This window comes from Pseudorca crassidens, chromosome 1 (genome assembly GCF_039906515.1).
Source record: "Pseudorca crassidens isolate mPseCra1 chromosome 1, mPseCra1.hap1, whole genome shotgun sequence".
Lineage (NCBI taxonomy): Eukaryota > Metazoa > Chordata > Mammalia > Artiodactyla > Delphinidae > Pseudorca > Pseudorca crassidens.
Window position 1 is genome coordinate 179,805,641 of NC_090296.1, and position 16,007 is coordinate 179,821,647.

At 39.6% G+C, this 16,007-nt stretch overlaps 1 protein-coding gene across 16 annotated transcripts in view; it reads left to right on the plus strand.

Annotated features, from left to right (window-relative positions):
* ABI1 (abl interactor 1) overlaps positions 1-16,007 on the plus strand; it is a 127,833-nt gene that overhangs the window by 51,300 nt on the left and 60,526 nt on the right. For all 16 annotated transcript variants that reach the window (XM_067701674.1, XM_067701682.1, XM_067701690.1 and 13 more), the window contains one exon: positions 14,071-14,238. In XM_067701674.1, the coding sequence (XP_067557775.1) occupies positions 14,071-14,238 (168 nt within the window). The remainder of the gene's footprint in view (positions 1-14,070; positions 14,239-16,007) is intronic.

Sequence of the window (16,007 nt, forward strand, 5' to 3'; positions counted from 1 at the left end):
TAGCCTTGTGGCATATTTCCTTCTCCGTTGAGCCTGCTGACTAAGCTTGCTTACCTCCAAGCTAATGTTCCTGTTAATTTCATTCTGCTTTGAACTCTGTCCTTTGCTCTTTCTGACCTTCCTCTTTCTGACCCCAAGCTGCTTCTGTTGTTCAGAACATTAGGTTAAATAAAATTCCTATCTTTTAAGTGCATATGACAAGATTAAGAGCTGTGTGGTACACAGTCCTAGCTCCACCATTTACCGTTTAGGGGATCTTTGGACAAATTAGTATCTCTGAGCTTTACATAGTGCCTTATCTGTGAAACCAGGATGTCTGCTTAGTTTACTATGTGAAAAATGCTTTGAAAACCAGTAATACATGCTGTTAAAAGTATTACTATCAGGAGTACATTTTGGGTATTCGTAAGAGGATATATTTCTTAATGTTCAAGAAGAAAAATTATGGTATGGATTGAATTATGCCCCCTGATCCCAAATTTATATGTTGAAGCCCTAACCCCCCCACCCGTATAACTACTGTGTTGGAGATAGGGCCTTTGAAGAGGTGATTAAGGTTAAATGAGGTCATAGGATGGAGCTCTGGTCCAACAGAACTGGTGTCCTTATTATAAAAGAGGAAGAGACACCAGAGGATGAGGACGCAGTGAGAAAGGTGACTGTCTCTGCAAGCCAGGAAGAGAGCTCCAGAAACAGAAGCCTGATCTTGGATTTTCCAGTCTCTAGAACTGTGAGAAAATAAATTTCTGTTGTTTAAGCCAGTCAGTCTGTGGTACTTTGTTATGGCAGCCTGAGCAGACTAATACAGATTAAAATATAATTGCCTTGTGGGAAGGGCAAACTAGGCTGATTTTTCAGATAAATTGTAATGAATAACACAGTCAGCTATAAATTAGTGGATTAGTTTGGAAAATAGTCTTGGTAATTTGGAAGTTACTCTAATAGATTTTTTTTTGTGTCTATATGACTAGGAGTATTACTATAAATTGTTAATTTCTAGTTTAACCAAGACTCTTTTTGGGAAACTTACTCTCCCCCTCCCTCATATAAAAGTTAAGTCATGGGCTTCCCTGGTGGCACAGTGGTTGAGAGTCCGCCTGCCGATGCAGGGGACACGGGTTCGTGCCCCGGTCCGGGAGGATCCCGCGTGCCGCGGAGCGGCTGGGCCTGTGAGCCATGGTCGCTGAGCCTGCGCGTCTGGAGCCTGTGCTCTGTGACGGGAGAGGCCACAGCAGTGAGAGGCCCGCGTACCACAAAAAAAAAAAAAAAAGTTAAGTCATTTAGGATGCATTAGGTTTGCAGGTAGTAAACTCATCTCAATTAAGATTAAACAATAAGAAACATTTATTGTTACTTTGTATTACAAGAAATTCCAAGGTAAGATTATCCTACTGTTGGTTAATTCTTTAGCTCAGTGTCATCAAGGATTCAAATTCTGTTTCCCCCTCATGCTGTACTAAGACAGCCTTCTTCTTAGTCTCCTGGTGTCTGCAAAAATGTTACATGGTTATTGTTGAACATTTGGAAATGTCACAGAAGGATAAGGATGAAAACACAGATCATTTATAATCCAGCTGTTAACATGCTGATGTATCTTCTCTCATTATCTGATGAGTTAGCTTGTGTAGGTATTTAATTATACCAAAGAAAATTAGGTCAGAGTATATACACAGATATATATTCTGTTTTTTTTCCCATTAAGATTATACCAAGAGAATTCTCTTAGTAAAAATAATCATTTTTGCTTGTTATTGGAGTAATGATCATTTAAAATATTGGATATAGAGAAATATAAAGAATATTTAAAAATCACCCAGAGATGACCACTACTGTATTGATACATTTCCTTTTAGACCTTTTCTGAGGTGTATACACATTTCTTTTAAAAAAGCAAATACATAATCATTTTATATCTTGCTTTTTTTTTTTTTTCTGCGGTACGCGGGCCTCTCACTGTTGTGACTTCTCCCGTTGCGGAGCACAGGCTCCAGACGCGCAGGCTCAGCGGCCATGGCTCACAGGCCCAGCCGCTCCGCGGCATGTGGGATCCTCATGGACCAGGGCACGAACCCGTGTCCCCTGCATTGGCAGGCGGACTCTCAACCACTGCGCCACCAGGGAAGCCCTATATCTTGCTTTTATTACTAAGTATTTTATATACCTTCTCTTGTAGTGTGTACTCCATATGGTGTATACTCATACTCCTGTTTCTTTGCTTCTTCACTCTCACCCCACACCTATGGCCTCATGAGGAGTCCCAGTCGACTGAGGAAGAAAACACTTTGGTCTAGTTTACAGATGGTTCTACATAATATGCTGGTACCACCTGAAGATGGACATCTGTAGCATTATAGCCATACTCAGCAGTTACCCAGAAGGGCAGTGGTGAAGGGAAATTCTCCCAGTGGATAGATCTTTTTTTTTTTATTGACGTATAGTTAATACACAATACTGTGTTAGTTTCAGGTGTACAGCAAAGTGATTCAGTTATATATATATTTTTTTTTCTTTCAGATTGTTTTCCATTATAGGTTATTACAAGATATTGAATATAGTTCCCTGTGCTATAAATACTTGTTGCAAACCACTGGTAGATCTTTGAGCAGTGCACCTAGTTGTTTTGTCTTGAAAGAGATGGTTAGAGATGTGGACCCACTCTAATTCATGGCAGTAGCTAATCGTTCGGCTAATTGATGATGGGCTTGGAAGGAACATAATTGGAAGTATGGGGAATAGATATATAGATGTGCTTCCAAACGGACACAGAGTAATATTTGTGTTCATTGTGAATGCCCATCAAAGAGCAGCCTCAGCAGAGAAGGATCTTAGTGATCAGGTGGACAGGACGTTACCTCTGGATTTCACCCTCTTTCCCTATCCACCTCTATCCTTGCCCAGAGAGCTCATGAAAAAGACACTGGTGGCAGGCATGGAGATTGTGCATATACTCAGAAACATCGTTTTCCACTCACCAGACCAACCTGGCTACTGCTACTGCTGAATGACCACCTGGCCAATAGCAGAGAGCCACCAATGACCCCCTAAGAGGGCACCATTCCTCTGGAGGGACCAGCCAGATATCTGGTGGCAGGTGGTTGGCATTGGACTACTTCCATAATGGAGAGGACAGCACTTTTTTCTCCCTGAAAAAGCTGCTTACTCTGGGTATGGATTTGCTTTCCCTCTCTGCATTGTTTCTGCCAAAACTCTTTGTGACTTTCAGAATGCGTTAATTATGTCTTGGTATTTGATATCACATTGCTTCTGACCAGACAGTTCATTTTACAGCAAGTGAAATGTGTCATTGGGTTCATGTTCACGGAATCCCTGGTCTTACCATGTTCCCCATTAGCCTGAAGGAGCTGAATTGATAGAACAGTGGAATGTCCTTTTGAGGACTCACTGCCCAGTTGGTGGCAATTCTTTGCAGTGTTGGGGTAGTGTTCTCTAAGATGTGGTCTAGTCTCTGAATCAGCCACCGGTGTGTGGTGGGGTTTCTCTTGTAGCCAGCATTCATATGTCAGGGAATCAAGAGGTGGAAACGAGGTGACGTTTTCTCACGATTACCCGTAATGATCCACTACCAAAAATTTTTCTTCTGTATTCACAACTCTGGGGCATGCTGGTTTAGAGTTCTTAGTTCCAAAGAGAGGAATGCTTTTATTGGGGAATGCAGTGCTGGTTCTATTAAACTGGAAGTTGAGCACCAGTCACTTTGGCTTCCTCGTGCCAGTGAACTAACAGGCAAAGCAGGAGATTACTGTATTGGTTACTGTGATTGATCCTGACTCTCAAGTGGAAATTGGGTTGCTACTGCACAATGGGGGTAAAGAGGAGTATGTCTGGAATGCAGGAGATCCTCTGGAGTGCCTTTTACCACTCCTGTCTCCTATGATAAAAAAGTTAATGCAAAACAAAAAACAACCCATTACAAGTAGGACTGCTAATGGCAGAGAAGGTTTGAGTCAGCCCACCAGGCAAGAACAACAACCATATGAGGTGATTGCTGAGGGCAAATGAAATATGTAATGGATAGTAGGAGAAGAAAATTATGATAAACACCAGCTATGACCTCATGACCAGTTATAGAATGAAAACTCTAGTAGTTATGAATATTTGTTCTGTATCTTAATATTTGTGTACATAGTAACCTATTCTCTGCCCCCCCCCATTCTTCTGTATTTAACTTAAGGTGTGTTATTAGTGGTTAACGTTGTATTTCAATATTTAAGTTACAGGATATCAAAGGGGAAGTACAACTCAACTAAGAAAGGAAAGAACATTACTCAAAGAGAAAAGTAGACTTTGTACTCTCTTTTGGGGAGATGGCATCTTTTTGGTTGTATGAGGGATGGTTGCATTATGTTAGACTGAAGCGTGATTTTGCTGTTGTTTTTATTTAGGAGCTGAATATGATGACAGAGGTGTGTGTGTACCATGTTGACAGAGGGTATCACGGTGGTTCATACTATATCAGTTTACTTAAGGTGGAATTGTGTATGGCATAGTTATAGTATGGTTCCTTCCCTGCATGTTTGTGGATTAGAATTGGCTAAAAGAGAATTTGTGTAAGCAACACTCACTAACCTCTGAAGGTTTTTGTGGTAAGATGCAGTGAGAGATGCAGAGGTGTTGGTGGGTTCCAACTTGACCTTGGTCTCCTTTGCTCTGCATCCAGCTCTCTTTCTTGGTTGCTGATAATTTGATCAACAGTGGCATCAGGCCCACTCACCTGGTGGGAGACCTGCAGCTTCCCAGATCTCTCCATGAGTCTTTCCGTTGCAGTTGCTTTTCTGCAGCTGGATGTGTTGGGTGTCTCAGATAGACTATTTGATGACTCTCTGATCCTCATACTTCCCTCTGGGACCTTCACAACTTTCCCAGCTATTCCTATAATTGTGTAAAGTAAAATTCTATAATTTCTTATTCTGTAACTCATAGTGGTTCTACTTCCCAGTTTGAATTCTGACTTAATGCATTTTCCTTGTTGGTAAATACCTAGATCACTTTTATTGACTGCACGGCATTCTAATACATGAATATTTTAACCACCAGTCATTGGCCATTTAGATTGTTTCTAGGTTTTGTGGGGGTTTTTTTCTGTTACAAACAAAGGTGTGGACATTCTTGAGCATACAGTTTCTTTGCACTTGGCCTTTTATTTCTTTTGGGTAATTCCTAGAAGTGAAGAATATATGCATTTTAAAGAACCATGATACATATTGTCTAATTGCACCCTCCAGCAGAATGTTAAAGTGCTTGCCCAGGCAACACTCCTGATCGTCATGGCTCTTTCAGTTTAATTCCTTTTAAGAAGAAATAAGATTATATGAGAAGATAATTAGTTAACATGGAAGGAGTTGATGGAAGGAACCCAGTGTCTTGGACTCCTGTGCAATATATCCTGTCAACAATACACTGACATTATTTAACTTATTTAATACATTTAACTTATTTTGTGTTTAAATGTAGTTGCTCTTTCTAAAACTGGGTTTTTACAGGTTCTCATTAAGCCTGTTTTTTATAAATATAATTCCTTTACCATCCTGTAGTATGGTACAGGATGGTAAAGGAATGAGTCTGGATTAAGTGTCATTGACTGAGGCTATAATTAGGGTAAAACCTAAAGTTTCAGAATGTAATTATTTGGTTATTGGAAATGCCCTGGAGTTATAAATTGACTTGTGAAGGTTTAAAAACATGATCTATGTTAGAGTTGAATTTGGAATGTTATTTAATAAGTATACCAGCTAACGGGCTTTCCTGGTGGCACAGTGGTTAAAAATCCGCCTGCCAATGCAGGGAACATGAGTTCGAGCCCTGGACCAGGAAGATCCCACATGCCGTGGAGCAATGAAGCCCATGCGCCACAGCTACTGAGCCTGCGTTCTAGAGCCCAAGAGCCACAACTACTGAAGCCCGTGTGCCTAGAGCCCATGCTCGGCAACAAGAGAAGCCACCGCAATGAGAAGCGCATGCACCGCAATGAGAAGCCCACGCACCACAATGAAGAGTAGCCCCTGCTCGCTGCAACTAGAGAAAGCCCGCGCACAGCAATGAAGACCCAACGTAGCCAAAAATAAATAAATAAATTTATTTAAAAACAAAGTATATATATGAGTATACCAGCCGTTGATTGTTCTGTGTTAGCTCTTCAATTAAAGAAGAGCGTGTGCAACAACTCCCATGCCTGTACCTCAAAACTGTGTGACACAACAGGCAGCAGGGATTTCCCCTGGATTTTGCTGGGAATGAAAGGACTATTAGGCAGTTAGCAGTTACTTTAAGTGGGAGGTGGTGGGGAGGAGCTGTGCTAGAGCTTACAGTGACTAGGTTTCAACCTGAATTGTTATGCAAAAATTTATTCTTCTTGCTGGATATTTGCTGTAACTTGGTAGGGTTTCTTTTTGTTTCCTTTTTATTTTTATTGGAATAGGTATTGTGTTGGAGAAAAATTAGATCCTTTCAATGTTAGCTAGGTATTGAGTGTATGCATACATACCCTAATCCCCATGGCTCCAACCAGGATCTGGCCTGTGTGCTCTTTTTTCCTGAATCCTCACATCCCTCTCCACGAAGTGATTATGGATTCCTCCTGGAAAGTTTCTCAAGTCTCAAACTAACCAAATACCTAGGTGGCCTTCAGCAAAGTAGATGTTTTGTTTTGTGTGTATAAAACTCCTCCTGTTACAGGTATTAAAAGTTGACATTTTAAATCCTTCTCATTACCATTAACATACTTCTTTAAAAATAAAAAGAGTTTTTAAACTTTATAGAGTGTATTTTAGCCGTTCTAAGAAACTTTCTCCTCACCCCCGCATATTAACATTTCTGTAACTGGGATGCATTTTACAATTAATGTTGTCCTTAAAAAGCTATCAGCCAAGCAGCAGTTGTTATTGTTCCCAGTTGTCTTTGTATGAATTTGGGTGGTTTTGCTGTTGGTATAACTGTATTATTGCAACCTGTCAACAAACCATTTAAGGACCATTTGAGGAAAGAAAAGAGTCAAACCATTTAAGGAACATTTGAAGAAAGAAAAGAGTCTTGGGTTTTCTCTTAAAAAATTTTTTTTTTGATACCTCCTGGTAAGATTAAGGTAGTACCAGCATCAAAGTTTACAGAATTAGTGTCAGGAGCTTGGAGCAAAGTCCTGGGAATAAAGGTGGAACCTTATTTTAAAAGATGTATCACACGTAGTAGGAAGTTCACAGCATCTCCTATATATTATTCCAGCCTCTCTGTTTAATCTGAATCTGATCATGAGGAAACAATCAGACAAATCCAGGTTGTAGGACTTCCTATAAGACAGCTGGCCTGGAATTTTAAAATAATGTCTATGTTTTGAAAGAGAAAAAAAGGTCAGGGTTGGGAGGGGTTATTCTAGTTTTAAGGAAACTGAATAGACATGACTGTCAAGAGCTGTGCACAATCTTTGGTTACATCTTGAATCATACAAAACAAAAGATGTAAAGAGTTTGTTTTGGAAGTTGGAAAAATTTGAAAATGAGCTCTGTAGCTGGTATTACTCTGTGATTAAGAGTGACATACAAAGTTCACCATCTAAATCCCAAAGAGCATTTTCTTTTAGTATAAAATAAAATTTCTTCATAAGAAAGCTTTCTGACATAATTGAGTTGGCAGGTTTTTTTCTGAGTGATACATAAAAATGGTGCCTCTGACATAGCTGTTTTGTTGGAGTCATTGAAATATGGTGTTTTTTGGTAGATGTGGGCTATTTTGTAATGAATTATCATGAAATATCTTCCATTTTTTCATTGGAAAAACCTTAAATATTTGAAATATTCTGTGGGAAAAATACTGACTGGAAAAGTTTCTGGCAAGTTTGGATTAGAGTTAAGTTAGAAGTTGTTAAACAGATACAGTGTGGTGACATTTCTGCAAAGAGTGGGAGGAAAGGTAAAGACAGAAGCAAGATGGTTAAAACTTTTTTTTTAAATGCCCATGAGACCCCTGTTTTGTTACCTAAGCAGGGTTATTAAACCACTTGCAATTAGGACACAGAAATTATTGTTCCTCAAAGAAAACAAACTATTTTCAAATCCTCTTGTCAGACTTTAAAGAAGGTTCAAGGTAAGTAAGAAAGAGAACATTTTAATTTGTCATACTATTTTTCTGAAATGTTATTAGGCTAGTACTGTAGGATATGTGCTAGGTATAGGCTCTGTTTTCCCTGTAGGACATCTTGCAATAGTTGGGCCCTATATTAGAAATGATGCTCTTAAAGTTAGTTTATAGGTTAGTGTTTGTTTGGAACTTAATTATACAGCTAAAATGTTACAGAGAAGAGTTGGGAGAAAGTGATTAGTTTTATTAGACTTGTAAAATAAATAAACAAATACTTTTTTTCTTTTGGCCTCACCGCGTGTCTTGAGGGATCTTAGTTCCTCAACCAGGGATCAAACCTGCCCCCTCTGCAGTGATAGCACAGAGTCCTAACCACTGGACCTCCAGGAAATTCCCAATAAACAAGTACTTTTTTTTAAAATAAATTTATTTATTTGTTTATTTTATTTTTGACTGCGTTGGGTCTTCGTTGCTGCGTGTGGGCTTGCTCTCGTTGCAGCGAGTGGGGGCTACTCTTTGTTGCGGTGCGCAGGCTTCTCACTGCGGTGGCTTCTCTTGTTGTGGAGCACCGGCTCTAGGCTCCTGGGCTTCAGCAGTTGCAGCATGCAGGCTCAGTAGTTGTGGCTCGCGGGCTCTAGAGCGCAGGCTCGGTAGTTGTGGCACATGGGCTTAGTTGCTCCGCGGCATGTGGGATCTTCCCGGACCAGGGCTCGAACCCATGTCCCATGCATTGGCAGGCGGATTCTTAACCACTGCGCCACCAAGAAGTCCCAACAAGTACTTTTAATAAATCAACAGTAGTAGTGTTTGAGGAATACAGATTTAAGGTGGAGCTAGAGCAAAATGACAGTATTGATGTTTTGGTATTTATTTCATATGATATAAAAATATCTAGGGCTTCCCTGGTGGCGCAGTGGTTAAGAATCCGCCTGCATCTGGGAAGATCCCACCTGCCGCGGAGCAACTAAGCCTGTGTGCCACAACTACTGAGCCTGTGCTCTAGAGCCTGTGAGCCACAACTCCTGAGCCCGTGTGCCACAACTACTGAAGCCCATATGCATAGAGCCCGTGCTCCACAACAAGAGAAGCCACTGCAATGAGAAGCTGTGCACTGCAACGAAGAGTAGCCCCTGCTCGCCACAACCATAGACAAGCCTGCACGCAGCAATGAAGATCCAACACAGCCAAAAATAAAATAAATAAATTTATATAAAAAAAGAAAAACTTCCTTAAAAAAAAATCTGTATTAAAATGGGTATTTTAAGATATTTTCTAAGGGTCCTGACTTCATTTAAAAATCAGTGAAACTTAATTTTTAATATATTTTAGATATAAAACTTTGCAAGCATTATAAAACCAAGTAAAATGTGAATTTTTAAAACTAAATATGACATTTATTGAAGTTGAAGGACAGATACATGGGGTTATCATATTACTCTTTCTACATATATATAAGACTCTATGCTAACCAGGGGAACAGTAGGAGATATTTGTAATTCACTGTACATGTTTTCCATTGGATTCCTACAGCTACGAAATAATGCCATCTCTTGTTTGGTTATTTAGAGGAAGTTGGATTTGAACTTGCTTTTCACATTGATGCCCTGATTAAAATCAGGGTCTTAATACTAGAGGAATTAAAATGAGAGTAGGCAACAATCAGTTACTGCCATAATCATGAAGCTATTGAAAATTGTTTTTTAAAAAAGAATAGGAAGAGAAAAATAGCACATGGGAAAATGCTCATGGTATATTTTTAAATGAAAAAAGGTTATGTAGCTATAAGTATGGTAAGTTTTACATTCTTGTATACATACATGTACTTGAGAGACTTTGAAGAAAATACACTAAACTGTTAACAAGGTCAATTTGAATGATAGGACCATGGTACATTAACTTTTAAATTTCTCTCTCTCTCTCTTTGTTAAAAAAGCAGGCAAAAATGAAACCATATAGTATTTTTTTCACTTAGAATGCATTCCTTTTTAAATTTTTTAATTCATTTTATTTTTGGCTGAGTTGGGTCTTTGTTGCTGCACGTGGGCTTTCTCTGGTTCTGGTGAGCGCAGGCTTCTCACTGCGGTGGCTTCTCTTGTGGAGCATGGGCCCTAGGCACGTGGGCTTCAGTAGTTGTGGCTCACGGGCTCTAGAGCACAGGCTCAGTAGTTGTGGCTCACAGGCTTAGTTGCTCTGTGGTATGTGGGATCTTCCTGGACCAGGGCTCGAACCCGTGTCCCCTGAATTGGCAGACAGATTCTTAACCACTGTGCCACCAGGGAAGCCCTGCATTACTTTTTTTTTTTGTTTTCCCCTGCATTACTTTTTAAGCATACTCATGACAAGGATGTTCTCTCCTTCTCTTTTGGGGTTTAAGTAATTACTTGTGATAGAGGTAGAAAGGTTTTTCTTGTGGTCGTATGTGAAGGTTGAGAATGAGGGAGAGGAAGTGTGGTTAAAGATAAATGTATAGTTATGAGAGAGATTGCTTATAACTCCGTAATTTCCACTTTAGGGAGTGAAAAACGAGATTATTTTGCCTGTGTAGTCACCTTGAGGGGCAAGAAAAGGACTTAATAGGAGTAGTTTTACTTGAAAAGTTTCTTTTCTCTAGCTAAGCTTGGTATCCACAGGTGGATAAATGAGGAAGAAGAGAGCTAGTTTTATATATGGGCTCTTCAGAAAATTCAGTTATCTAAAGAATTTCCTGTTTAGTTCTTGGCTACATTGTTTATTTTGAGTTTAGCTCTTTTAAATAATTAACTTTTCCTTTAAAGCTGAATACTTTTATTTCCATTTTAAGCAAACTTCATAAGTGGCATAAGACAGGGATGGCAAATGGGTTATGTATCACGTGTCAGCTCCTAGAGTGATTAGTTAAAAGTATATAGACTTTTGTAGGAAGACTGCTATAATTGATTAACAGTGTCTGTTTCAGCTCCTTGGAGAAGTGCTGGCTATTTGTCTTCTGGTTTATAATCCATTTTGTGTGATCCTTTGGAACATACTAAGGCTGCTTGGTAGTTAATACAGTAAAAGCACCAAAGAAGGGCTTCCCTGGTGGCACAGTGGTTGAGAGTCCGCCTGCCGATGCAGGGGACACGGGTTCGTGCCCCGGTCTGGGAAAATCCCACATGCCGCGGAGTGGCTGGGCCCGTGAGCCATGGCCGCTGGGCCTGCGTGTCCGGAGCCTGTGTTCCACAACGGGAGAGGCCACAACAGTGAGAGGCCCGTATACCGCAAAAAAAAAACAACAAAACACCAAAGAATGAGGGAGACCAACTATTGGATACTAAACTTACAAACCTGAAATAAGTGACAACAGTAATTCTTGTGCAGATTTAACTTTTAAATCCATGGTCTGTAGAGGAAATTAACTGTGACTAGAACTGCACTGTCTCCAGTAAGGCCACAATCTACATATGGCTCTTGAGCCTTTAAAATGTGGCTAGTTTGGGAAAATGAATTTTAAAATTTTATTTGATTTTAATTATTTTAAATTTAAATTTAAAATAGAAGCAGTGTAAAATGGTTTCTGTTAAATACAGCTTTACTGTTTTGGTAGGGCTACATTTTACTTTAACCATTGCATCGGAAGACGCATGGGAAGTTTTTACGTCTAGGCCTGGAAGTAGCACCTGTATCTGCTGTCATTCCATTGACAATACTTAGTTAACACATCCATCACTTTATGTATATCTTTTTTTTTTTTTTGCTGAGAACATGTAAGTTCTACCCTATTAGCAGATTTCAGTTATGCAGTACAGTGTTAACTACAGTCACCATGTTTTACATTTAGGCCTTTTCGTTGGACAGAGTTAGGATATTGATATATAATACGTGATAAAATCAAAATTAGGTTCAAGTGAATGCTTTCAGTTTAAATCCAGAGCTATAGTTTTTTCTTAACTTCATTCTTCTTACATCAGAATCTCTTTTGAATTATGCCAAACATCTCAGGTCTCAATGACTTAAACATAAGTAATGACTTGCTTTGTCCCACACTACACAAACAATAGTCTCAGGATAATAATTCCAAAAAAACCATCAGCAACAAAGTGATTGAAAACAGCTTTAGTATTTTTTTGTTTTCCTCTTTCAGTTGTTTTCGTCCTAAGGATAAGCTCCATTAAGAATGTACAATCAGGGCTTCCCTGGTGGCGCAGTGGTTGAGAGTCTGCCTGCCGATGCAGGGGACACGGGTTCGTGCCCCGGTCCGGGAAGATGCCACATGCCGCGGAGCAGCTGGGCCTGCGCTGCTGGAGCCTGTGCTCTGCAACGGGAGAGGCCACAACAGTGAGAGGCCTGCGTACCGAAAAAAAAAAAAAAAGAATGTACAATCAAAATTTCTGTGCTTTGAAGCCACTTTTAGGATATTTTCTTTCTGGTTAAGCCACTAATTGGATGCACAGTTAGGCTCATTTGATTAATTTTACATTTAATTTTGGGAAATTCCTTTTTAAAATTTAATTTTGTTATAATTGTATGAATTATTTACATAGTTCCAAAAACAAATCTAAAAACAAGGTATGTTTAAAGAATCTTATCCATGTTCTTGCCAACCTATTTACCCCCGACCCCATATGTAATTATTTTTTAAAGATGTTATGTTTTATCCTTTTTTCTTAAAAAATAAAAACATATATTTATGTATCTTTCCCCATTTCTTAAGTAATAGCATTCAATAAACATTTTTATTTTCTATCTTTTTTTTTTTCACCTTAGCAATATTCTGGAGATCGAGTGTAGTGGTAATAACGACATCCCTCAACGTTCCTTCTTAGAGCTGTATAGTACTCTGCTGTTTGGAGGTCCCATAGTTTATTCAACCAGTCCCCCATCACTGGTTATATCAGTTGTTTCTAGTCTTTTCTATTGCAAATAGTGCTGTAATGAATAATTACATAATATTTTTGCCAGTGATTATTTGAGATAGATTCCTAAAAGTGAAATTACTGGGACAGAAAATAAGTCCATGTGTAATTTTGCTGGCTATCACCAGCAGTATTATCAGAGAGTCTTTCCCACAACTTTGCAGAGTACCTTGTCCCACTTTTGGATTTTTGCTGGATGGGTAGGTGAGAAATAATATCTCATATTAGTTTGCATCTGCATTTCTTGTCTATGATGAGCGATGTTGGATTTTTTAAAAAAAGGTTAAGAGTGGTTGCATTGCTTCTTTTTTTTTTTTTTTTTTGAACTGTTAGATCTCTGTTCCATTGTTTCTATTTATTCTCGGCCTTTTAATTTTTAGATTACATATTGTTATACAAGTTGCTGGCCACCCTGCTCCCCGCCCCCCTCCATTCCCTCCACCTCCCCCTGCCCCCCAGAGTTTATCACTTGTATTTGAATTTTGCTCTGAACTTTGTCTCTGAACATTTCTTACTGTTTGACTCTGACTTGTGTACTAGAGTTTGGGAAGAATGGATGGGTAAAGGGTGGGGTCATAAGATTTACAGTAGTTTTTGTGGAGATGAGAAGCTTGGTTGTAATGGTTAATGGGGGGTTTGGATTTCTGATGGTGATTAATGTAAACAGGAATGTAAGGTAGAATGGATTTATAGTCCATATCACTGGACTAGTAGATGTGATTTTTTTGTTAAATTAACATTTGTTAATTAGAGCCCCAGGGTGTCATGGATGGTGAGCTCAAGGTTCAACAAAAGACTGGAAGGGAAAGTGAAATAGAGACATTTATTACTCACAGGTCCTGGAGGAGATACACAGCATGCCTTGAGGGGACACGTGGCGAGGTCAGTGCAGGGTGCAGGCAGAGAGTGAGCAGTAGGACCTGAGGCACGTGCCTTTATTAGGGTCCAAGGGTAGAGTGCTTTGTGGTTCATCAGACAGGTCCGATAAATTTTTTGATTCAATTGGGCTTTTCTATTAAAAAATATAAATTATAACTCTACCTTTCTATAGAACAGATGTTTAATGAATGTTAACCTAAATAAATATTGGTTGTTTTTGTTCTTATTTCAGGCTACAGACAAGAGAAAAGCTTTAGAAGAGACCAAAGCCTACACAACCCAATCCCTAGCTAGTGTTGCTTATCAAATAAATGCATTGGCTAACAATGTACTCCAGTTGCTGGACATCCAAGCCTCTCAGCTTCGGAGAATGGAGTCTTCCATCAATCATATCTCACAGGTAACAGCTTGTAAAAAGCTTTAAATTCACATTTAATTAACTGGCAATATAGTATCAATAGGTAACCTAGAAATATGGAGTCCTTACTCATTTTCTTACTGACTGACTAGTCATTACCGCTTTCAGCTTTAGCTTTGGGTTCAGTAAGCCTACTCTTCTTTTTTTTTAAAGTTTTTGTGTGTGTTTGGTAAAATATACATACCAGTGGTTATTGGTCTGTGGTTTTGGTGTTAGTGTAGTGCTGGTCTTACAAAATATGTTGGACAGTATTCCCTCCTCTTCAGTTTTATGGAAGAGTGTGTGGTATAATTGATTTTCATCCATTGCATTGATTTTCATTCTGGTCTTTTTTCTCTTTTTTTCCTTATCCATTTACCCTAAATGCTACCTTTACTATGTATGTTTTTTATTGTAGTTGGGGAGTTTTTGAAAGGCAGCAGATTGTATTGTTATTCAATTTAAAAAATTCTAGAACCTAGCACTAAACCTGCCATATGCTTAGCATTCAGTAAGTGTTTGTTAAAATTTCTGTTTAGGAGGGGTTGGTCTGTATACTATTCAATACAATACATGGAAATATTTAATAAACATTTGAATAGAGAAAAAAGTTCTGTGGGCATGTAGTTTGGGTGGTGCTGAAGGAGTGACATTTAAGTTGGGGTTTGAAGGGAGCCTGTGCATTTATCATATTGACATGGAGTGCAGATGCATTCCAGTCTAAGGCAACGGCGTTAGACAAAGACATGATGGCTTGTTCAGGGTGACTAGAATGTAGGTTTTGTTTGGAATGAGGAATGTACCTGGAGGTTAGTTTGGAAAAATAAATCTGAAGTTCTAAATTGTAGTTCATTTCTCTTTGATTTGGTTTCATTGATAAAGCTGAATGACAGCTTGTGTTTCATTAGGGGAGTAGGTGTATGCTTTTGTTGCTTCTCTGCTTCTCTTACCTGCTTGGTGGGAAATATACAGCTCCTGAATCAGACCAGCATGTTTAGCAGAAAAAGAGAGTATCAGTCTTCCCTAACCATCATCAGATGGCAGACTGATGTGATTAAGCCTTGAAGCAAGGGAAAGAGGATCCTTTGGAAACTGGAGACTCTGTTCTTTAGTTTTAAGGCAGACAGCAGGCTATCCTCCCTCTGTTCAATATGCTTTTTGGAGAAATGAATCACCCAAGCCCATATTCTGCCTCAGATAGTCCCTTTGTGGTGTTGAGGAAGCAAACCTCCAAACCCGTACCTGTTGATCACAAAGTTTGGGCTAAACCATATTTTAGTTCTGTCCTAATCAATAGTAATAACTGGGGACTGGTCTCATCTCACTTAGAATAAGGGCTACGTTTTTCAAAAAGGGACTTTGGGGGCTTCCCTGGTGGCGCAGTGGTTGGGAGTCCGCCTGCCGATGCAGAGGACGTGGGTTCATGCCCCGGTCCGGGAGGATCCCACATGCCACGGAGCGGCTGGACCCGTGGGCCATGGCCGCTGGGCCTGCGCATCCAGAGCCTGTGCTCCGCGACGGGAGAGGCCATAGCGGTGGGAGGCCCGCGTACCGCAGGGAAAAAAAAAAAAAAAAAGGGACTTTGGAACCCTCCTTCTTCTGTTTTGATTATAAGCGGTTAGTTTGGGAGTTTCTTTCCAGATCTTCTGACCTTTTGGTTGTCTGTAAGCCATTCACCAGGCTATAGCTTGAACCTCCTAATCAGTTGCTGGGTCTTTACAGTTGCCTAATCTTGTTTCAAAGCCTGGAAATGGTTTTTCACTTCCTGTGGT